Source organism: Durio zibethinus, chromosome 21 (assembly GCF_047325235.1).
Source record: "Durio zibethinus cultivar Kanyao isolate XHJ-2024 chromosome 21, ASM4732523v1, whole genome shotgun sequence".
Classification (NCBI taxonomy): domain Eukaryota; kingdom Viridiplantae; phylum Streptophyta; class Magnoliopsida; order Malvales; family Malvaceae; genus Durio; species Durio zibethinus.
The window spans coordinates 22,256,237-22,280,520 of record NC_143182.1 but is presented as its reverse complement, the minus strand read 5'-3'; the positions used below and the strand labels follow the sequence as shown (position 1 = coordinate 22,280,520).

Here is a 24,284-nt window from a genome sequence, read left to right as displayed (position 1 = left end):
TGAGTTGAGAGATGAAATGAGCAATATAGTTTAGTCTCCCTAGGAAACCTCATACTTTTTTTAAGGTACGAGGAAGAGATAAGTTTTGGATAGCTTGTATCTTATCCGAGTCCACTTCGATTCCTCTTTCACTGACCACAAAGCCCAATAATTTTCCTGACTTGACACCAAATGTACATTTAGCAAGATTCAACTTCAGCTGAAATCTTTTCAACCTGTCAAACAGCTTTTTGAGATTGACTATATAATCTTCTCTTTCATGAGATTTTGCAATCATATCACCCACATAAACCTCTATTTCTTTATGCATCATGTCATGGAAGAGAGTCACCATTGCTCTTTGATAAGTGGCATCAGCATTTTTTAACCCAAAAGGCATGACTTTATAATAGAATGTCCCTCACATGGTCGTAAATGTAGTTTTTTTTCATATCATCTCGAGCCATCTTAATCTGATTATAGCCTGAGAAACCAGCCATAAAGGAAAATATGGAATGTCTAGTAGTATTATCCACTAGAGTATCGATGTGAGGTAAAAAAAAGTTTTCCTTGGGGCTTACTCTATTCAAATCTCGATAATCGACACACATTCTCACTTTTCCATCCTTCTTAGGAATTGGCACTATGTTGGCTACCCATTCAGGATATTTTTCCACTTTCAAAAATCCAGCATCGAATTGTTTCTTCACTTCCTCTTTAATTTTCAACAGCATCTCTGGTTTCATGTGCCTTAGCTTTTGCTGCATCGACTTACATTCTGGTTTTAAAGGTAACTTGTGCTCTACAATATCAGTGCTAAGTCTTGACATATCTTGGTAAGTCCATGCGAACACATCTACATATTCTCAAAGCAGCTCTTCTAGCTTTTGTCTTTCAGCTGGTAAAAGAGATGCACCAACTTTGACCTCTCTTTTGTTCTCACCATCTTTCAAATTTACTGATTCAGTAATTTTTTAGTGGGGTTCAATTGGCTTATCTTCATGTTCTATTAATTTTAACAAATCAAGAGACAGTGTGTAGTTCATCAACATGAATTAAGTTTTCAAAATCAAATTCGAGATTATTACTATGATTATCTTCATGTTCATTGTTTGAGACTTTGCAAAAGGGTAAGATAAAGAGAATATTGGCACACAAAAATGGAATGGCAAGAAAATGATGGAAAAAAAAGAATGAAAGGTAAAATGAAGATAAAAACAATAGAAGAAATACGGATGCATCTTCTAAGTCTTTTATTAAAATGACAAACATAAACACACCATAAAAGATCTTCTAATACTCGTAGAAAGTAATTAGGGATTTAAAGTTTCACATTATTTTTCCAAAGTTTTAAAAACAACAGGCAGCTCTGTAACTTTCCAATTATCCAGCTCAAAATCTGAAGGATAAGGGTACACGAATAGCTCTTCACTTCGACTCTTCTTTTCTTCATCATCCACCATTTGAATGGTCAGCTCTGAAAATTTTTTCATGAATCCTGCACTTGGGGCTCCCGATAAATCTGGATAAATGTATCCTCTCGAGTGAAAAGAATCATAGAGGTATGAAAATGACTATGGGTTTTGACTCCGGCTCATATCCCTTAAGATTAGCTATCCTCTTGTCTCTTTTCTCATCACCATTCTTACTCTGTCCCCTCTTTTTGGCTTATATCCCAAGCCAAATCTGTCTCTCTTTTCATATATGGCCGATGGCTTCGTGATTCCTTGTACGTTCTTCCCAAGTCTGGCTTCAGGTCACCATCCCATCTTGGTAAGTTGTTTGACTACCATTTTAGTAGTCGTAAATAAGTGTAACAAATACAATTTAGATCTTCTAGCTATATATGTTGCATTGGCAATCTCTAAAGATCTATAAGAGCATTCTAAAGCTTTATCTGCTGATTCCACATAAGGAGTATTTATCGATTGAGTTATCAATAAATCTTTTTCTTTTGCCACACATGTTAGCTTCCTTTCAACAATGAATTTAATTTTTGATGTAATGAGGATGGGACAGCACCTGTCATATGGATCCACAGTCTATCCAATAAACAACTGTATGAAAGAGAAATGTCCATAATTTGAAATTTCACATTAAAAATGCATGGACCAATCTGCAATGGCACTTTTATATCTCCTAGCACATCTTTTCTGGTTCCATCAAAGGCTCTCACTATCATATGACTAGGTTTCATATAAGATCCATCAACAGGGAGTTTTGCTAAAGTAGTCACAGGCATAACATTAATAGATGAGCTATTATTAATCAAAACTTTAGCCATTATATGACTTTTACATTTTACAGTAATGTGAAGAGCTTTGGTACTTTCTCTACCTTCAGGAGGAATCTCTTCATCACTGAAAGAGATATAGTTTGAAATCGTCAGATTACTAACAAGCTGTTCCACATATTCAACAGAAGCATTGTGAGACACATATGCTTGATTTAGCACATTCAGCAAAGCATTATGATGTGACTCTGAACTGAGCAATAATGACAATAATAAAATTTTAGCTGGCACTTGTTAAGCTGTTCTACCACGTTATACTCACTATGTTTTATTAACTTTAAAAATTCACTTACTTCACTCTCAGATACTGGCTTCTGGCATTCTTTTTTTGGGGTTACGTCAAGACCACTCTGACTTTCATTTTTTTCTCCTACCTTGGCTTTCTTTTTTCTAGCTTTTTCTAGAGCCTCTGGGGTATAGCACCTACCACTTCGAGTTATGCCTCCTACACCCATTATGTTGGCAGTATCTGGATTGACTACGACATCATAATCATATTTCCAAGGTACTGCTTTATCATTCTGATATGAAAAAGAGCCAGAAACTTTAATTGTCACTACTGGTCAAGAGACAGGCTTTTCTAGCTTTGATGTTGGCTTTTCATCATAATAGATAGTTATCGGTCTACGCATAAACTTATTCTTTGAATTAATGGTAGACACTTCGGCTTTCACCAACTCTTATCTCTCTTGGTAAAATTCTATTCGTCCTTCATCCATCAATTTTTATACCTTCTAACGAAATTGGTGATAATTCTTGATAGAATGCCCTAAAACACCTCTGTGATAATTGTAGCTTTCAGTTGAGTTAATTAGTTCAAAGCAATTTTGAGGTTCTATTGGCTTCAACATGTCAGCTTTGACCAATACTTCGAACACCTTAGCCATCAGAGTCTTAACTTCATTTATTTTCTCCTTCACGTGGCTTCTCTGCCCATTAATTAAGGTATTTATTGATGGTCTGGTATGATTTGGTAGAGGGTTCCCATTGACATTTGGAGTCTCTTGTTGGTCGGTATCAAAATTTAATACTCCTTCATTGATTAACCCTTGCACTTTACGCTTCAAAGCAATACAATTTTTAGTGGAATGACCTGGGTTCCCATAATGATAATCATAATGTGCATTAGGGTCATACCATTTGGAAAATGGAGGTTTCAAGGGTTGAATGATAATAGAAGCAAGCAGATGTTTCTCAACAAGTCGGGGATACAAGTCTGTGTATGTCATGAGAATGAGATCGAAAGTGATTTTTTCTTGGGTATTTATCAGAGCTCTCAAACCAATATTAGGATTAGGTCTCCATCCTGGTCTGATAGGTGCAGCAAGACGATTGTAGATGGGTGTCTGAAAGAATGGCTGAAAATGGGATGGATAAGCTAGTTGTGGTAATGACTGGTATGGTTGATATGAATGAGGGATGGATGTAACATGGTTTACAGAAGGGTAATGGGTCTGGTATACTGGTGTAGGATAAGGTGTGAAACCTTTGAATTGTTGCCCCATATAGTTCACTGTTTGAGCTTCATTCTTTTTCTTTTTAGAAGCTCCACCTTTTCTTACTTCACTTGTCTCTCCTGCATCGAGCTTACCATTCTTTATGGCATTTTCAATGATCTCACCTGATATCACCATATTTGTAAAGTTTTTGGTTACATTGCCTATCAATCTCTTATAGTACGGAGCTTTCAAGGTGTTCACAAATAAAATAGTTATTTTTTTCTCAGTGAGAGGAGGTTGAACTTGTGCAGCCACATCTCTCCATCTTTGTGCATACTCCTTAAAGTTTTCAGTTACTTTCTTTTTCATGCTTTGAAGAGATAGATGATCTGGAACCATATTCGTGACATGCCGATATTATGTAAGGAATACCTTTGTAAGCTCTTGCCAAGAACAAATATGAGTCCTATCTAGTTGGACATACCATCTAGCTACAGAACTCGTAAGACTATCTTACAATATATGCATTAACAACTTCTCATCTCGAGCATATGCTACCATCTTTCGACAATACATAGTGATGTGGGTCATTGGGCATTTTGTGCCATCATATTTTTCAAATTCAGGGACCTTGAATTTAGGTGAAATTACCATATCTGGAACTAAACAAAGGTCAACCGCATCTGTGGAGCCATAAAAATTCATTCCCTCTACAGCCCTAGCCTTTCTTTCAATAACTTCATCTTCTCCCGAGCACTGGTATCTTCTACCTTTTCAGGTGTCTGCATCCCTAGCTTTTCTTTTTCCTTGGGATCATCCAAATCAGGAACTAAGATTGGCTCATGTGGTTTTTCCATCATAATGGGATTAACAAAATTTTGAAATTGTCCTGGAGCAAGTGTGGATGTCATTTCTGGATAAGGATTAGGATATCCACCGGGAATAAAAATTGGTACTCTAGTTCCTTGTGAAGGTTGGTTCAGTCGTGGTTCAAACCCTGAAGGATAGACAGGATTTACCATATCTGGCGATTGTTCTTGAAAGCTAGGATTTTCTTCCACTGCTTTTCTTTTGTCAAGTTTCTTGAGCATATCCATTATTATGCTAAGATCCCCTCTTAGTTCTTCTTGAGCTTTCTCAATTCTCTCAAATCGATTGGCCTGTTCTTGCTCCATAATTCTTGTCTGTGTTCTGGTATTGTATGAATGACGAGTAGGTTGGGCCAAAATTTTTGATGGGCGAGCTATTCTTGAACCTTTATTACCACAAAGTTTTTATTTTGAAAAAGAAGAAAGAAAAAATTAGAATGCTATGTGTTAAAAATTTTATTTTTTATCTATTTTATGAAAAATGATGTATATGAGATGGGATACATGTATTATTTTTTTTTATGATGTATGAAATCCAAAAAAAAAAAATTTTTTTAAAGGGAAAAACAAAATAATTAGGACATGAAAATTGATTTTTTTTATTGGGCCAATAAACAAAGAATTTAAGAAAAATCCTTAATCTTTGGAAATGTTCTTTTGCCTTTTTTTTTAATGATTGACCTAAAATAAATACCACATTCAAATATAATGCACACAATCAAAGAACATATAAAAAAAATAAAATGACTCGAGAATTCAAAACAAACAAGTAAGAGAAATAATATAACAACCATACAACCAAATAATATAATGTATAATGTCTTAATTTTTGGTAATTTTCTAAAAAGGTGACATGGCACTATCCTAGGTAGGCTTCCTATGGCTCACGATATGCTGGGTTAGGATTTATACGTCTAAAGGTTCCCAGACTATTCCTTACATCATCGCCTATTATAAACTAGTAAGGTTCCCCGATCCTCGCCCATTATGGGTTATTAACGGAAAGGATTCAATCTGAGTGGAAGTGTTTTGCTAGCAAATACGGAGGTTATCACCTCACGAGAGTGTAGCTACTTCACTTCCTCCTAAAAGGATAGAGCCCGGGTATAGAGCTCATGTATGCGAGTGAATATGCAAAGTGTGTGCAAGGTAATGTATTAATCAAAATAACATGAATAAATAAAAAATAAAATCAAAATGAAGTAATAACTAGCACATAATTTATTTCATTTATTAACATGAATGTTTTCAAAAAAATAAAATAAAAAAAATTAAACTAAATATCAAATAAAATCAATTAAATCCAACCATTGTCAATAGCGCATAATTAAAATTTTGGCCTGACTCTCAAATAACTCCCCAGTGGAGTCGCCAAACTGTCGTAACGGTTTTGAGACCGTCAGACGTAAAAGATGATGTTTTAAAATCGAGAAAAATAAATAAAAAGTGAGAGTCGCCACCAATCTTTATTAGGGTGTGATTGGTCACCCAAAAGCTTATCCTTTTAATAAAATTATAAAAACGGGTTTAAAGTTTATCAAAAAGATAAATTTTAATCTACGAAAAATCAGGTTAGGTCCGAAAGTCGGTTACGCGTGGGGAAGGATTAGCACCCCCACAACGCTCATAAATTGGTACCATTTAATTACGCGCTATTTTCGGTGTTGGATAAAAATGGTTTTAATTTGAAATTTAACACTAATTTCCTTCATTTGAAAAAAATAAAATTTTGATAAAATATTTATTTAGAACTATTGAGAAAATCTTTAAGTTAAAGAATTATCTTAAAATTCTCCATCATCTAGGCAGAATTTAAAATAACTCTTTTCGCCTAAGATTTAACACAATAATCCTTAAAATGAAATAACAATCTTTATAGAAAATAATTGTTAGTGACTCTCCATCATCTAGGTAGAGTACCAAGAATTATTTCTTTCGGAATGTTATTTTTAATTTATTTTATAATATCACAAAAATGTTTTTTTTTTAAAAGTATTATTCTCTTTTTTTACTATAAAATATTTTATCATCAAACAACAAATTAAAGAGAGAATAATGCAATCGATTATCGATGATAACATGCTAACGTATGTATGCTAATGAATGTCATTTATAATGAAATGCAATTTAAGAGTTGGATTCTTAATTATAATGAGACCACCCGACTCTTCAACATCTAGGCAAAGTTTAGGTGCGACTGTTTATATTTAAGATCCCAATTTTATTATACCTTTATTTATTAATCCTATTATTAATGTGAATTATGAACTCGTGTGAAAAGACTTAACGAAGCAAAATTCTCTAAATACCTCATCATCTAGGTGGCATTCGAGAACAAATTGCTTTAAATAGAATTTTCACACGTGTCATTAGGATTTTTAGGACTTTGGATTTCAGGGATTTTGGATTTTTGGGAGTTTGGATTTAAGGGATTTTGAAAATTAAAAATTAGTATTTAAGGTTTAAGTAAAACACGAACATCTCTAAAAATCTCCATCATCTAGGTAGACTTTCGAAACAGGTTCAATTTTTTATAATTTTTGAAAACTAGTTAAAAATTTTATATATTTATTTTTTATGAAAATTTATTAATAATAATTCTCCAACATCTAGGCGAAATTATTTCTTTAGAAAAATATTTTTATTCCCTCCAACATCTAGGCAGGGAAAATAATAAAAATTATTTATTTTTTTAAAGCATTTTAATATATTTTTAATTATTATTTGTTTTTAATTTTATTATTATTGAAACAATTAAACATTTATTTTAACAAATTTATAAATTTATCATATATTTAAAATAACAAAAATAATAATATAAAAAAAATTTAAAAATTCAAAAAAAAATTTTTTTTACCTGAACCAGACCGGTGAACGATCCAGTCAACGATCGGTTCGGATGGACCGAAAAGAGATCGGTTCGGCTCGTGATTTAGTAGAACCGGCTGAGGAGCAGTTCGGTTCGGTTTGATTGAACTGGCTCAGAGTTGTTGGAAGAAACGGGTCAGCGAGTCGTTGCGCGGATCTCGGGTCACGAGCGCGCCCGCGGATCCTCCCTGGTCCAGACGACGTCGTTTTGGCTCTTTGTTCCCCTATAAAAGACCCCTATTTTTTTTTTTCAGCTCATTCTGTTTGTTTAAAAAAAAAAAAAAACGGGGAGAGAGGGGAAGAGAGAAAGCTCTGGGGAAGAGCTCTGTCCGACCGCTGTCCGTCCGCTAAACCACCGCGTCGGCCGTCGTCTAGGTCACCGTCGACGGTGGTCGAAAATTTCAAAAGTGACCAGGAGGTTTCTTTCAACGCGATCTTTTCAGATCCGATCTCCTCTTCGTCGAAAATGACCTCGATCGACGTAGATCGGGGTTCTAAGTTTTCTGTTCTTCTTTTCTTTTTCTTTTTTTTACTTTTTTTTTATAAAATACTCAAACTAATAACCTTGTTTTTCTTGTTGCAAGTACCTCCTTGGCGCTGTGTTCCTCGCTGATTCGACGAGGACTGTGTTATTTTTTTGTTTCTATTTTTTTTTTTGGTTGGTGTAGTTTCTGTTTGGGTATTTGGGAATGTTTTGAGGGAGGGGTAGCTCGTTTGGTGATTTTTGGTATGGATGAAGTGAATGGGTTCCTATGCGTTCGAGAGAGATTTCGAAAAAGGGGGGATTCGAGGGAGAGGTTTCACAAAAAGGAATTGTTTTAGAAAGGTTGAATGGGGATTCCAGCCAGCTTCTTTTTTTTTTTTTAAGGGGAAATGGCTGGAGATTTTTAAAGGCTTCAATTAGGGGGATTTAGGTGGTTGTAGGGTAGTTGGTTGGTGGCTGTGAGGTGGCTGGTCGGGAGGTTGGTCGAGGGCTGAAGATAGTGACGTCGTATCAACTCCCTGATTTCTGTCTTATTCTGTTTCTTTTGTTTGTTTTCTTTTTTTCTTTTTTTTTGTTTATTAATATTTTTTATTAAAAATATTATTATTATTATTATTAAAACAGTAAATTCGAACAAAATTGGTGTCTATAGTTAAAAAACAAAAAAAAATTAATTTAATACACCTTTAATGTTAAAATGTCTATAAACACCTTTAAATTTTAAGAAATATGAAAGTTCGAAGAGAAATTATTAGTTGAACACCTCCAAAATTTTTTGTTGGACACTCCAAAGTTTGAAAAACATAAAAGTTTGAAGGAAAAATTTCAATTGGATACCACCAAAATTTTTTAATGGACAATCCAAAGATTGAAAAATAAAAATATTAAAAGAAAATTTTTCAGGAAACATCTTAAAATTTCTCATAAATATTTTTTTTAATAAAATTAATAAATTTATCAATAAAATTAATAAATTTATTCATAATTTTTATATATTATCAATAAAAATTTTTAAAAATTTATAAAATTTATAAATTAAATTATTCAAACCCAAACTTAATTTAATAATATTTAAATCAAATTTAATTTGGTCGTAATTGGAGTACCAACGCATAGGGTAGACACAAACATCAATATAGTTGAAGTGATTTTTTTTTTTTTCATGGTCATTGAAAGAGTCATAATTGGGTGTTATAAAGTGGCTCCTAAAAGAAAACTACTCCCAATAAAGCTATTATTTTGCACCGAAGGATTCAAATCTCAGCAAATCTGCAATGACATCCCAAAATTTGAAGAAAGTAAAATTTTTAATCGAAATTTTACTTTCCATAATTTAACTTTTTAATTTGATTGAAATTTTTTTTAACCTTAAAAATCTTACATTCTTAATAATATAAAGAAATATATGAAAAATCAATAATTATATTTTTTGACTATATAACTTTTTTGGTCTCTTATGTTTAGAAAGTAAAAGTAAATTTATTTATTTATTTTATTTTACAAAATAAAATTCTTTTTTATAAAAAATAAAATTATTTTTATATGTTAGATAAATAAATAATTATATAACAATTTACATATTAAATAAATAAATACCTTACATCTTAAATAAATAAAATGAATAAACAATGTACAATGTTAAATAAAAAATAAATTACATGTTAAATAAACAATTTAGCATGTTTAAATAAATAACAAACATGTTAATAAATAAATAAGAAACTTACATGTTAAATAAATAAATAAATAATTTACATGATAAATAGATAAATAAATAAATAATTTACATATTAAATAACATAAAAATATGGGTTTTTTTTTTTTTTTGCATATAGATTAACTAATGAAATAATTAAAAACAATATAGTGAAAGATGTTATTAAGTAATTTTACATTCTCTTAATCAAATACAATTAAACCAAATGCATTAATCTAACAATTATCAAACTTGTCAAATAAAATAATTAAAAGAAATCACTTTTACTTAAAAATATATATATAATTTTTCACCCACCAATCATCCTTTTAGTATTTGTATTTTTTTAGGTTGCAACAAGCTTTACAAATATATAAATATTTATATATTGCACCGAAAGAACCAAATGCTTTAATGATCTATAAGTAGGTGTGAGTAAGTGAGATAGTGTTATCAGTTTCCAAAATGATGGCCTCATTCGTTGGCTATTTCCTCATGTCCTCTGTTTTGGTCGTTCCCTTCGTTATTGTAGCAAGAGAACTTCATTATTGTGAGACAATTTATTTTTTTTATTATTTCGCTTTTCTTATTCTTTTTAAGCAAGCACCTTAATTTCCCTTCACCATAAAAACCATACAAAAAAATAAGATTAGCTGATAATACATATATATAATTTATATTTGATGCATTATCAGTATATAAATTTTATATATTGTTGGAGAATAAAATGATGTTATCTTATTAATAAAGTAAATTAGATAATACTATTTCATTAATGAATAAATTTTTTAAAAATATTAATTTTTATATGTTTATTTTAAGAGTTGATATTTACTTATTAATGAAATGATGTCATCTGATTTACTGATAATATATAAAATTTATAAACTAATAATATATTAAATATAAATATATATATATATATATATGTGTGTGTGTGTTTGTGTGTCCATTCTTAAAAAATTATGTTCGAATCTCCTTTTTAATAAAAAAAAAAAAAAACCTAATAAAAACATCAAATAAATTGATTCATATGCGCTACCTTCTAATTGTCTACTTCCACGTCTAGGGGTAGTGCTATTAGGTTCAGGGAGGACTCAAGTTCTCATTGAGAAAAAGAAATGAAATTACGTATGTTTTAGATAAAACTCAGTAAGATTCATTCAACCAGTTTATTTGTTATTGAGACTAATATTAATTCAACTTGTTGTCATTATCATAGTAGAGAGAGCATTTTCAGTAATAAACATTTTAAAGATCGTCACATAATCGAATGAAAGATCAAATGGTTAAAAGAATAATTTAATTGTATATATTGAAAAATATGTGTTTAAAAGTATTTATAACAAAATTAGTCTACAATGTTTTCCAAATATAAAATTGCGTCAAATGAAATTGTAAAATTTTCAACGATTATAATTGGATATGAAAATTTTAATTTTTTGTACTATTATATTGTTTTTTTATATTTATTATATTTAAATTAGGCCTCACTAAGTAAAATTTTTAACTTTGTCCACATCCTTCAATTTGTTAACCCTTCTACATTTTAGGTTATTATTGTTTTATAAATGGATTAAAAAGGAGATCTTAAGGCCACTTGTAACTTATCCATAAATTTTCTTTCCATATATAAAGATTTTGAATTACAAAATGAGATGTCGTTTTTTTCCATACTCAAATTCCAACTTGCTTGTATATATTAAGATAAAAATATTTAAGATGGACTTTGAAATTCTAAAATGTCCCTTTGAGAACTAAGTCTTCTCTTTCATATAATATCAAGTTTATCGACTGCAATTTGATGGTTTTTGGCTTCCTTGATCATAACATATTTATTGTTTGTTTTTATGTCTCAGTGAAACATAATGGTGTTAGCACAAATTTTCCTGTGACTCCTAGCACTGGCCAGCCACATCGCCCACAATCATGCCACAAGGGTGGTAAATATGTTGTTTGTAACATACCCACAACACAAATAAGAGCTGATCCCTCATGCCACAAGAATGGTATATATTTTGTTTGTAACATACCCACCACACAAGGAAGACTCGATCGCTCTCGTTGTGTAACTTATATTCCAAGTACATCGCCGTGCCCTTGCTCCCTTGATGCACCTGTGGCATCAAATCCAGAACATCCCTAAAAGGGAACCAAACAGTAAATTGAATGGGATAAGGGAAGAGGTATATTAATTTTGGTAGACTCAATTATTGATGTTCCTCTTGTTACTCTATTACAAAACTGACTTTCTTATTAAACAATATATAAATCATATTGATTAAGATTTTCAAACTCAAAGTTAAAATGTTTTATTTACATAAATTCATAAATTTATCATCTTTTTATATAAATATAATGTTGTAACCTAAAAAAATACAAATATTGAGAAGGAGTTTGATTTACAAAAAACTAATTCCTTCTAATCATTTTAACTGATAAATTTTATAACGGTTAGATTAATGTGTTTAGTTCAATTGTGTTTAATTAGTTAAAAAATATAAAATTATCTAATAATATTTTTTATTATATATCTTATCCTTAGTTATATTCTTAGTTGATCTATACGTAAAAAGAACACTTTTTTATGCTATTTAACATGTAAATTATTTATTTATTTATTTAACATATAAATTATTTATTTATTTAATATGTAAGCTGCTTATTTATTTATTCAATATGTATGTTGTTTATTTATTGAACAAGTTAATTAATTAATTATAACATATAAATTTTTTATTTTTATTTAACATGTGAATTACACAAGTTTCTTAATTTCTTATTTAAGAATAATTTTCTTAATTTCTTTTATTACAATTTTTTTTTAGTTATTCCATTATTTAAATATTGAAAAAAAATTTAAAGGCTTTCGCTTGAATACATTCCATCATTCTAGTCAAGGGTCAAAAAACAACCTCGACTCGAAAGTCTTAAAGAGAAAACTTTTATTCCTTTGAGTGTCTGTAGTAAATAAAAAAATTACCAAGATCTGTACTCAGTAATTACATAATCTTGTTTTAGAGTGTTTATTTCTTTATAAATAAACTTTTACTATGAAAAATTAATCATTCCCTCCAACCTCTGCTAGATATGATTTACATCTTGGGTATATGGTTAAGATTATCTAAATATTATGATCGGTTCTCTACAATATTGAAATTATAACATGGAGCTACCTTTTAGTATATATGGTTATGATTTTATTAATTTGTAGGAAAAATATTTATAAATTTACATTTATTCGTAAAAATTCAATAAATTTATTTAATAATTTTTAAAAATTATTTTCATAAAAAAAGTTTATCCTTTATAATATTTTATAAAATGATGTATCATTATATTACAAATTGTTCATTCAATAATATTAAATTTTTTCATGTAATACTTAACACAATAATTTAAGATCATTAGTAATTCATAATATTATATCAAATATAATAATTTGAGATCATCATAATCAAATTATTTTGATACTTATATTATCATGATAATTAAATCATTACGTTGATCTTAAAATTAGTACAAAATGTTACCATGCATGTCATTCTAGTCAAGTATAAAAAAAACCACCTCAACTTGAAAATATTTAACGGAAAAAATTTATTTTCTTGAATAGACTTTGATTCGTTCAATATTTTATATATATGACACTAATTTAAACCTTTTATTTATTTTAAAAATTTTTTCTCACGAATGAAGAAATTGAAATTTATCTTATAAGTATAAACCCAAATGCACACAACGTAAATAATAATTAAATAGCAAGCAAAAAGCTTTTATTGTGAAAATCATGAGAAATTGGATAAACTATGAAACGGGTTGGATATAGGTATGAAACTTGAAGCTCATGAAGAATATACTTATTTTTTAAAATAAAATTGATACATGGATTCACTGAAGGAATGTTTAAATCATATTTTTAAAACCTTTAATTGCATTAAAATAAGCTGAAACGTGAGAGGAATATCAAACAAATCCGAACGGGTCAAGAAAGATGCAGAAACAGGTCAGGTAAACCCAAGGAAAGAGAAGAAGACTAGGCTAGGCTAGGCAAGCTGCCTAGCCGAAGCCCATGTGCATGGGGTGGCATGTGAGGCTTAAGACACTCCCTCAAGAATCCGTTTTTGGTCATGTTTCTTCTGTTTGTTTTATAATTTCCTGTTTAATTTATTTACAATTTTTTTGGAATTTTTTACTTGTGTGAGATATTTATATGTAGTATAAATAAATATCATTTTGTTGATTAGATATTTTTTATGACAAGAAGACTTTGAAAGATAAAAATCTTTAAAAAAATTTTTTTTCTTGGTAGTCAAATTTAATTAATTGAGGGTTTTTGCGCCTAACATTTCCAGCATCCGAAAAGCTCACAGCCTACGCATTTCTAGAAAGAGCCAATGAAAGCATATCTAGAAATAAATTTTGGATATGTAGGAATCTATTTCTTTCTTTTTTATTTTTAATTTCATTAAATCCTTTTATTATTTCTTTTTAAATAATTTTTTAATACAAAAAAATTCAAAATCCAAAAATAAAAGAAGGGGTTGGAACTAATGATATTCTAACATTTAAACCTTAATTATAACAACATATATGCAATAAATATACTAATTTTAAAGCAAAAATTTAATAAAAATAACTTCTTACTTGTTTCAAAGGTTTTATAAAAAAAAAAAAAAGTACTGAAGAAGTGGATAAAACAGTAAACAAGTCAACAAACCACACTGCTACATCTTTTCAATGAACATGGCTATTTCACCGAATGAGGCAAGGACATGGCGATGTGCCTGGAAAATGAGTGGAACAATCAGGTCCTGAGGGAACACCGGTCCTCGTTGTCGTGTTGTGGGTATTTCGCAAATATAATATTTACCAGCCTTGTGGCATGATATTTTTCCGTTACGTTGTTGACCAGTTCCAGGAGTCACAGGAAAATCTATTGTACCACCATCATGTTCCACTGAGACATAAACAAACAATAAATCGTATGTTGTGATCAAAGGAACCAAAAACAATAAAATTGAGAAAAACTGTCTTAGTTTTCAAATAAGAAAATGTAATTATTGAACTTAATATTACAAGAAAGAGAAGACAAAGTTTTCGAAGCTTAAATATAGTAAGATGAAAATTTTTTTGTTCTTGGGATATAGAATGAGATAATGGAATTTAAATTCTCACTTTGCTTGTAGACCATTAGAGCCTCCTTTTGTTCTTTCGGTGCAATATATTATATGCCAAAATAATAACTTTACTAGAAGGAGTAGGTTTCCTTTAGGAACCACTTTACAATTAACAATAGTTTTTTTTTTTTTTTTCCATTAAGGAACCTTTTTCTTCTCATAATTATGACTCTTTCATTGACCATAATAGAAAATTATGACTTGAACTTTACTAGTGTTTGTGACACCCATTTATGTAGGTGAGAGAGAACCATGCTTCTAAAAATAATGTGCATTGCTAATCCTATTTTATGGTAAAAGTAATTAAAAGAGACATTTGCTTTTATACTAAAATTTTTAAGGTCTCGACATTAATTAATGGAAAGGTAAAGAAATAAATTAATAATAAACTTAAAAAATGACATTTATTAGGAAATTACCATGCTAGGTAAACTTAAAACACGATTTCAATGTTAATAAGAAATTAGATACACAAAACACCCAATGTTTAATCTAATATAAAAACAAACATAACAGCCAAGCAAAATAATTTAATATCTGCACATTAACATGATGGTAAAGAAAAAAAATTAATGGTAAATTTTAAAAAATCAGTCCATATTTGTTAGGAAACTACCATGGTAAGTAAACGTAAAACATAATTTCAATGTTAATAAAGAAATAGATATACAAAAAAGTCAATATTTAATTTAATAAAAAAATTTTCAATTAAAGAAAAATTACTTTTTTAATAAGAGCTTCAAGGTGATAAGGAAATAAATAAAATGGTTATAATATTTTAATTTGATAAAAAAATAACTAAGCAAGAATAAAATAATTAATTTAATAAATTGTCAAACAATATATATATATATATATATATATAGAGAGAGAGAGAGAGAGTTCACTATTGTCATTTTATATATAGTATATAGATATAGATAAATATCATTATGTTGATTATGATACATAATCGATTTTCTTATAGAAAACATCATTATTTAACTTAGATAAAAAAAAAAATTAGTTTCTTTACATAAATTAATAAGACGGCAACACTATTGAATTTTTTAAATATTTATATTCATTAACTTAATTATTTTGAAAAGAAAAAAAAATATATTTTTTGTTACATTATGAAAACAAAGCTCTAGTACAAATAAATAAAAAGGAGAGACCTCATTCGAAATCAAGTCTTTGATATCTCTTTAAACGTTTTTAATTACTAGATCAAAAGTTTGGAGATAAAAAAAAATATGTTAAAACAAAATAAAAGGTAATCTTCCAAAATTCAATACACACGTACGCCTTTTTTTTTAAAAAAAATAATATTTTAAAAATTAAATAATTTTTCATATTTTATTAATATTTTATTTTTAAAAAATATAATTTTTTGAAAAAAAAAAACAAAAAAAAAACTGAAGCTCTAAATAATTGCCGCTCAATTGAGATTGGATAGATATAAAAGTTTTTATTTCAAATAAAAAACATTACTTTAAATATGTTATAAAATTAAATCCAAAACCAACAATATACAAATAACAATCCAATTGACCCATTTTATGTTTCTAAGAGCAATTTATCTGATCAAATAAGGGATCAGATTGCTCCTAATGTCCAAACTAGTCATTAATGATCGGCTTCATTGGTATCCTTTCGAAATGCATTGAGAACATTTTTAGTTTGTGTTCTATCTTCTTTAGAGAAGTGAAAATCGAAGGATAGTGCTGATGGTCCAATTGCATAATTTTTTCTTTTTAATTATTTTTATGGTTGTGCCTCGTGGCACGGCAGCACCCATACCGTTGAAATGGTTTGTCAGTAGCTATTAAAAGGCGTAGCTAGAAGGGCCGGTAGGAGCCATGGCCTCTCCAAAATTATTTTACACTATAGTAGTAGAATATTTTCTCACCAAAAATAATATTCAATTTTCTTTTTTTTTTTTTTAATAAAATTATTATTTGATCCCTCTTTTTTCATATTTCTGGCTTCGCCTCTGATAAGATGTTTCTATTTCTATCACTTCATTCCCTCTTTTGGTCTATCTACATTTAAGGAAATTCATGCGCTCCATGGACAGAGCAAAAAGTGGAGTCTCAGTCAGGGCAAGCCGCCTCCATGGATGCTCCTCCTTCATTGGTACTCTAATTCCAATTCCTATCTCTTCATTCACTCTTTTGTTCTATCTACATTTTAGGAAATTCATATGTTCCATGTGTTATGTTGTGGTGGGTCCAACCCCATTCTTTTTTATCAATTAAAGGCCATTAGTTTTTTGTTTCAGGCAATTGAGAATAAAGCCTAATTACTAATGAGGTGGGACTGGTTTTAGGCGTGAAAATAGAGTTTGCCGTAAGTGAAAAACAAGGTTGCTGAGGCATGATAGAAAATAAAAAGGAATGAGCTATAAGTTTGATCAACAAGTTTATGATTCAATTTAGTTATAATTTTATCAATATATTTATAATTTAATATTTTGTATTTTAAATGATAAAAATTAGAGTTAAAATTTTTTAAAAATAAATTCAGAGTATATTTATTGAATGATTTATTTAATATGATTTATTTATTTATTAATTATTATTTAGCTCTATTTTTAGTTAATTTTTTTTATATATTTAGTATTTAATAATAAATTTTTTTTTAAACCAAAAGATTTTAACATAAATTTTAATATGTTTTTTTTTTATGTTATTGATTATTAATTATTATTTACTTACTTTAAATTTATTGTAATATATTATTTTCGTATTATTTTGTTTGTTGCTTCGCCATGAATAGAGCAAAAAGTGGAGTCTTGGTCAAAGCAAGCCGCCCTATTCTATTACCAGACATAATTGGGAGAAGCTCATTCGAAGCTAAAGCTAGAAACACCTCATTTCGTCTCGTTCCTCTGCTTCATTTTCTTCTTCTCCAATCCAAAAGGGACTTCTCATATATAATATTTATCCATTTTTACTATTGATCAATCATCAAATTTAAACCTATTTATTCATGTAATAAAAGCCATTAATATTACAAATTCAGCCAACTGAAATTCTCTTTAAAGAAACACTTGTTCGTACATTTCCAAATAAACCAGCAGACAAAGGCAAACAACACAGACCCATTCTAATATTACAAATTAACTTTTTGTCCCGTTAAAGTGTTAGAATAGAAGAAGTCATGATCATTTTAAGCTATATGATAGACTTAATGATCAGAATCATCTTCGAACTCAAATAATATACATACAAGACCTAAATACATGAAAATTTTCATGTATCAAGAGATAATTATACATGATCAAGTTACAGCAATGTAATCCAAGAAAAGCGAAATAAAAACAAAAAGTGATAAGCACACAAACCAACTACCATATATTTCATAGTAGGGACCGAGTAATTCCAGGAAACCTTTTTTTCGAACAGAAGTCAAGGATCCGTACCAATTAGAACGAAAAGTTTCCTGAACCACTCGTGTTTCCTTGCGTTGAAGTTGCACCCAAAAGACATTCCAATAACCAGCCCAGCTCCATATCCTGTCAAAACAACTTTCCATCCGAACTTGAGCACACTCCAAATTCCTTCATCTTCTTCCACGACCAAAGGAGTTGGTGGCGAAACCTCATGATTTCCACATTTTTCTGACAAAGGGTAGCCACACAATCTTGAATTTCCCTCATACGAATCATTATTAAATGTATTGAACTGCGCTCCTCCAGGAATTGGCCCTTCAACATTGTTATAAGACACGTTGAAGATTACTAGGAAGTTAAGTTTGACTAGTTGCGAAGGGATTTTTCCCAAGAGTTTATTTTGAGAAAGATCCGAAGATTCAAGGTTCGAAATTTTCCCCAAAGAAGATGGAATATGACCAGTGAGATTGTTATTTGAAAGGTTAAGCATAAGAATCCGCATCAAATTACCAATGGCTTCGGGAATTTCTCCTTCAAACTTGTTGCTTGACAGATCAATAGCTGAGATGGCATCTGGAACATTCTCATACTTTAGGTCCCTGCCTTTGTTTGCCAATGTAACTGCGTAATTATAATAATCAGACCACAAAAATTCTCTGTTCTGGAAGCTTGTATTTGCATTCATGTATGGTGATAAGTTGTTTGTATTGGCAACTTTCATGGCATTCCAAATATTGAAGTACTCAGATGGCAACTTTCCTCTTAACCTATTGTCTGAGGATCAATTATTTGCAACTTGGAGAATTCTGATTTGGTCTGAGGTTTCCCTATCACACCGTGCAATCTGTTTGCTCTCAAGATGAGAACCTTGAGTTTTGGAAGAGTACCCAACCAAGAAGGGAAGGTATCACTTATCTGATTGTTTCCAAGAATTAGAACTTCTATCTGAGTACAGTTAGCTAGTGATCTCGGTATTCTCCCTTGCAATTGATTTTGGCTCAAGTCCATCATACTCAACCTGCAGCTCTTGGTATATGTTGGAGGAATAGCACCGGAAAAGTGATTATTTCGAAGGTTGAGAACTTTCAGAGAGTCACTTAGAATGACTAAACATGGCGGCAGCATCCCGGTCAAGTTGTTATTGGACAAATCCAAGACCAGAAGAGAAGAAAGTTTGCAGATCATTGGTGGGATTTCTCCTGACAGCGAGTTATTCGAGACTAAATAAGAGCTGATGGTAGGCGGCGGATGGGGCAGTGATCCTTGAAGCATGTTAAATTCAAGGTTGAAAACCTCTAAGCTACTCCATGGAAGAGCGGTAGGAAGCTCCTGAAATCCTGTCAGAAAATTAAAGCCCAAATTCAAGTACTGGAGAGTTTCTTTTCCCACATCCTTGAACCAATTTGGTATCTGGCCATGAATTTTGTTGTCAGCAAGTTCCAAAAACTCCAATTCATGTTGACTACGCAGAAAACTTGGGAACTCAGATAAGTTGCATGAAGCCAATCCTAGAAGCTTGAACCTTCGAGGAGTGGCAATGATGCTGACATTGTTGAGCAAGGACAAGTTGTTACCTGAAAGTTGGAGTCCGGTGAGATTTTTAAGCTCAAGAAATGAGTCCAACTTGAGAATTCCTGTTAGTTGATTTTTTTGTAAATAAAGAAGTTCAAGATTCTCAAGCTTGAAGAGTGATTCTGGAATAGACCCACTCAAAATATTTTCCTGGAACTTAATCTCACTTAGCTTGGTAAGGTTTCCTATCCAAGGTGGAATCTGACCATCTAACTTGTTGCCCCAGAGATATAATATAGAAATTTGGGTCAAATTTCTGAGAGAAGATGGGATTTTACCAGTTAAATTGGCGTTTGACAAATCCAAGTATGTTAGATTGGTTTGTTTGCCAATCCAGGACAAGGTTCCATGGTCGAAACTGTTGGTGGAAAGGGACAGATAAACAAGGTGGGTAAGATTGGCTAAGGAAGAAGGGATCTCCCCAGAAAAATTGTTATAATAGAAATTCAAACTCATGAGCTGGTTTAGGTTTCCAACTGAAGGAGGAATAGGTCCCGAAAAGTTATTACAAGACAGATCAAGATATTTGAGTGCTGTAAGGTTACCAAGTGAACGTGGTAACTTCCCTGAAAAATGGCAGTTGTTGATGTCCAAATAGTCCAAGGACTTGAAGTTTCCAATTGATTCTGGCAGCTGTCCGAAAAAACTTGTGTTTGCAAGGCTTAGTTTCAAAAGAGGATGACTGCCCTGAATATCAGGTAAATATCCAGTAAGCTCCTGATTAGATTGCAGGCTGAGAAACTGAAGAGTTGGTAACTTAAAAATCCCCGTTGGAAACTCTTCACGCAAGTCACAATTTGATAAAATTAAAGATGTCAATGAAGAAAAATTTGCAGAGACATTAGGTACCGAAGAAGAAATTTTCACATCAGAGAGAACAAGTCCATGAAGATTTGTTAACTTTTCAAGCAGAGACCCCAAGCCTGGCTTTCGGAGCTTCAATGAGTTTCCTGACAGATCAAGGAACTTTAATTCTGATAGTTCCAGGATTTCTGATAGAACATGACCAGAGAAGTTGGAGTGAGAGAGGTCTAGGGACGTCAGTCTTGAGAGATTCCTAATCTCTGAGGGAATTTCAGAATTGTTGAAGACGTTGTCCTTAAGACTAAGCCATTCAAGGTGAACAAGACGGAAGAGGCTGCTGCCGGAATTGATTGACCCTTTAAGATAACTGCTGCTAAGGTCAAGGACGATTACATGACCAGTGCTGTTGTCGCACTCGACCCCATTCCATGAACAACAATCACCACCACTTTCCTCCTACAGTTTCCAGGATTCAGTTTTGGGATAGGCATCAGGACTACTTGAGGCAGAATAATCGATGATAAAGCTTTCCTTGAATTGCAACAATGCCAAGCGCTCATCAGGGAGACACAAGGGCTGTACCGAAGAAACAAGAAAGAACAGTAAGAGTAAAAGAAGCAGGGTCATTGAAATTGAGGGATAAAAAGCTCAGCCCATAATAATATCTCAATTGTTTACGTCTAGAACTCTTGGATGTGCGATGAAAATCAGCAGTGACTGACCATTTTCTGACACCCAGACAGTGCAAATGAAACAGTTGTAGTCGTTTGTGTTCAATTTTATCATTGAAGCTTTAAACCGTGAAGTTTATTCTTTTATTTATCTATTTATTTATTTATTTATTACATCAGCTTTGTCAAAGATTCCATAAAGCAAGGTGGGACATCCTGCAATTTTCTTTTCCAAAAGCAAACACCATTGATTTACTTGGATGAAACATGAGTCTCCCTTTCAAAGTCTTCAAATTTTAATCTGCGTGTTTCACGCTGAAACAACTTTTGCCTATTACTAATAATTTTAACTGGAAAAGACAAGAAAACTTATGTTGTAAAAACACCAAAAAAATGCATAACTTTTTCCCTGCTTTTTGTTATATTGGATATCTTTCGTACAAAATTTCTCTTTTGTCCAAACTCGTATGAAGGTTTTGTTGAATAAAAAGTAAAAATAATTTGTTTCTTTTATAATGTTTAAAATGTTTATAAATTTCATGGGAAAAACTCTCATAAATTTTACCTTTATTTGTTGTTTTTTTTTGTGTGTTTTATATGGTAAAGAAATCGGTATGTTTAAAGGTCTTACTATTGGAACCGTAGGATGAATTCCAGAATAAGGAGTGGAAAATGAAAAGAAGAATCACGCCTTTACAATACGTCAAGTTCTGCTTTTCGTATATGGGATGAGCTCAGATAAGCACTCCTGAAATTAAATTATATGATTGGTTTTAGTGGAGGAATTATGGGATCGTTTAACACAAATTATTAGAATTTATTACCAAAAGTTGAAATATTTACATTAATTATATAACTTTGACAAGTGACATCAATGCAATTAGTGTTATAATGTTTAAATTTAAAAATCTATCTATTAGATATAAAAATTATAAATTTATTATCAAATTTTTTTATTTAAGTGTGATTAATCACTTATATGAATTTATCATTTTTAAAGTTATCTTAAACTTGATTAAAGGTATATAAAAAAATAAGTTCTGATCTATATCAATAAAATTAAGTTTTACGTGTAGACAAGGTTTTAGTACCCCTAACGTTTTAAGTTTATACTAAATTAATTTTATGTTATCTTATTTAAACCTTAATCAAAAATAATTTTTTATTAATTGCAATATTTAAATATTGAAAAAAAGTTTTTAGATTTGTTCAAAAAAAATTTTTTTTTCATCTCAAGAGTATTCAAAATAAATTCATTGCTCACTTAAAAAAATTTCGTCGTTGGATTTATTAAATATTTAATGAAAAATCAATTTCTAATTCTTTTTATTTATTTGCAAATTAATGTCATACATAAGTACCATAAAAAATATCATGCAATAATATCATAATTAAAATATGTAAAATAAATCATGTAAATATCATAATGAAAAAAAATGCCAAAATATTATAATTAAAATATATTAAAAATCATATAAAGATATCATGCAATAAATACGCAAAAATACTATGCAAATAAAATTCATATAAAATATTATGTAATGAATCATGCAAATATATTAGATTCATGCAAAATATCTAACAAAAATATAAATTATAATTATTCATACAAAAATATCATAATAAAAATAATGTAAATAACTATCATAAAAATGTTATGCACATAAATATAAAAAATACAAAATAAACAAAAAAATCCCACCAAAGTTTTTTTTTCTTATTACTTTTAATTCAATTATAATAAAATATAAAAATATAAAAAATCAAAAATCAAAAATCAAAATCAAAATAAAAAAAAAACCTACAAACAAATCACATATAGAGTGGGTAGGCACGCGAATCCCACGTAGGTTGGGATGCAAATCCAAGCCTCCAAAACGATGACGCACTCTCCTTGTATAAAAGCCAAAAACTTTTGATTTTTTTTTGAACTGCCTTATCCTCTCTTTGTAAGTTTAGTTTTTTTGCGTTTTCTTTAGAAAACCAATCGTGAAATTCAAACAATCCCTAGAAATCATCCAAAGTCTTAGAATTCGACAATAAAAAATTTAAACAGTGCTAAAAAATTCAAATGAAACCCAAAAAATCTCTAGAACCCAGATTTTGGGGCCGCAAAATCCCCGCGACCACTGTAAAAGCCATTGAAAAATTCAAATCCTGTCAGAAAGTTCAAGCTAAAAACTTAGAAACTGAAAAATGATTGCAGGCTGAGAAACTGAAGACTTGGTAACTCAAAAATCCCCGTTGGAAACTCACCATGCGAGTTACAGTTTGATAAAATTAAAGTTTTCAATGAAGAAAATTTTGCTGAGACATTAGGTACCGAAGAAGAAATTTTCACATTAGCGAGATAAAGTCTACGAAGATTGGTCTACTTTTCAAGCAGAGAGCTCAAGAAACAAGAAAAGAACAGTTGAGAGTAAAAAAAGCAGGGTCATTGAAATTGAAAGATAAAAAGCTAAGCCAATAATAATATCTCAATTGTTTACGTCTTGAACTATTGAATGTGCGATGAAAATCAGTAGTGACTCACCATTTGCTGGCACCCAGACAGTGGAAATGAAACTATTGGAGCCGTCAACGTTCAATTTCACCATTGAAGCTTTAAACCGTGAAGTTTATTCTTTTATTTATTTATTTATTGCATCAGCTTTATCAAAGATTCAAGAAGGCGAGGTTGGGACCTCCTGCAATTTGCGTTTCCAAAGGCAAACACCGTTCTCTTTGGAAGCAACTGAAGCACCAATAAGGTGCAGTTGCCATGAGAAACTGTGTCCACTGGATTTTTTTTTTCGAATGATTTAATGGTGCGGTTGATAATATGCTAGTTATCAACTGATCAATTTTTTTTAGTTGATGGTCGGCCACTATTTTTTTTTTTTTAATTTTATACTTCAAATTATATTGTTATACTGAAAATATCTTTATTTGTATTTGTATTTTTATTTAAAAATTTTGAAATAGTTTTTGTTAATTTAATATCATAAATAAATTATAAACACTCAATTTGATTCAAACCCAAATCAATTGGGCATAGTCCAAATGGGGTAAGA

The 24,284-nt window shown here is 30.4% G+C and overlaps 1 protein-coding gene across 1 annotated transcript; it reads right to left on the bottom strand.

Annotated features, from left to right (window-relative positions):
- Positions 1–18,200: 18,200 nt before the first annotated feature.
- LOC111306603 (receptor-like protein 7) lies at positions 18,201–23,828 on the bottom strand. The gene is made up of 5 exons (XM_089751133.1): positions 23,765–23,828; positions 23,328–23,388; positions 21,061–21,136; positions 18,952–21,016; positions 18,201–18,805 (listed from the first exon to the last, which is right to left on the bottom strand). The coding sequence occupies exons 1-5, from the start codon at positions 23,826–23,828 to the stop codon at positions 18,201–18,203; spliced, it is 2,871 nt and encodes a 956-aa protein (XP_089607259.1).
- Between the last annotated feature and the right edge of the window lie 456 nt (positions 23,829–24,284).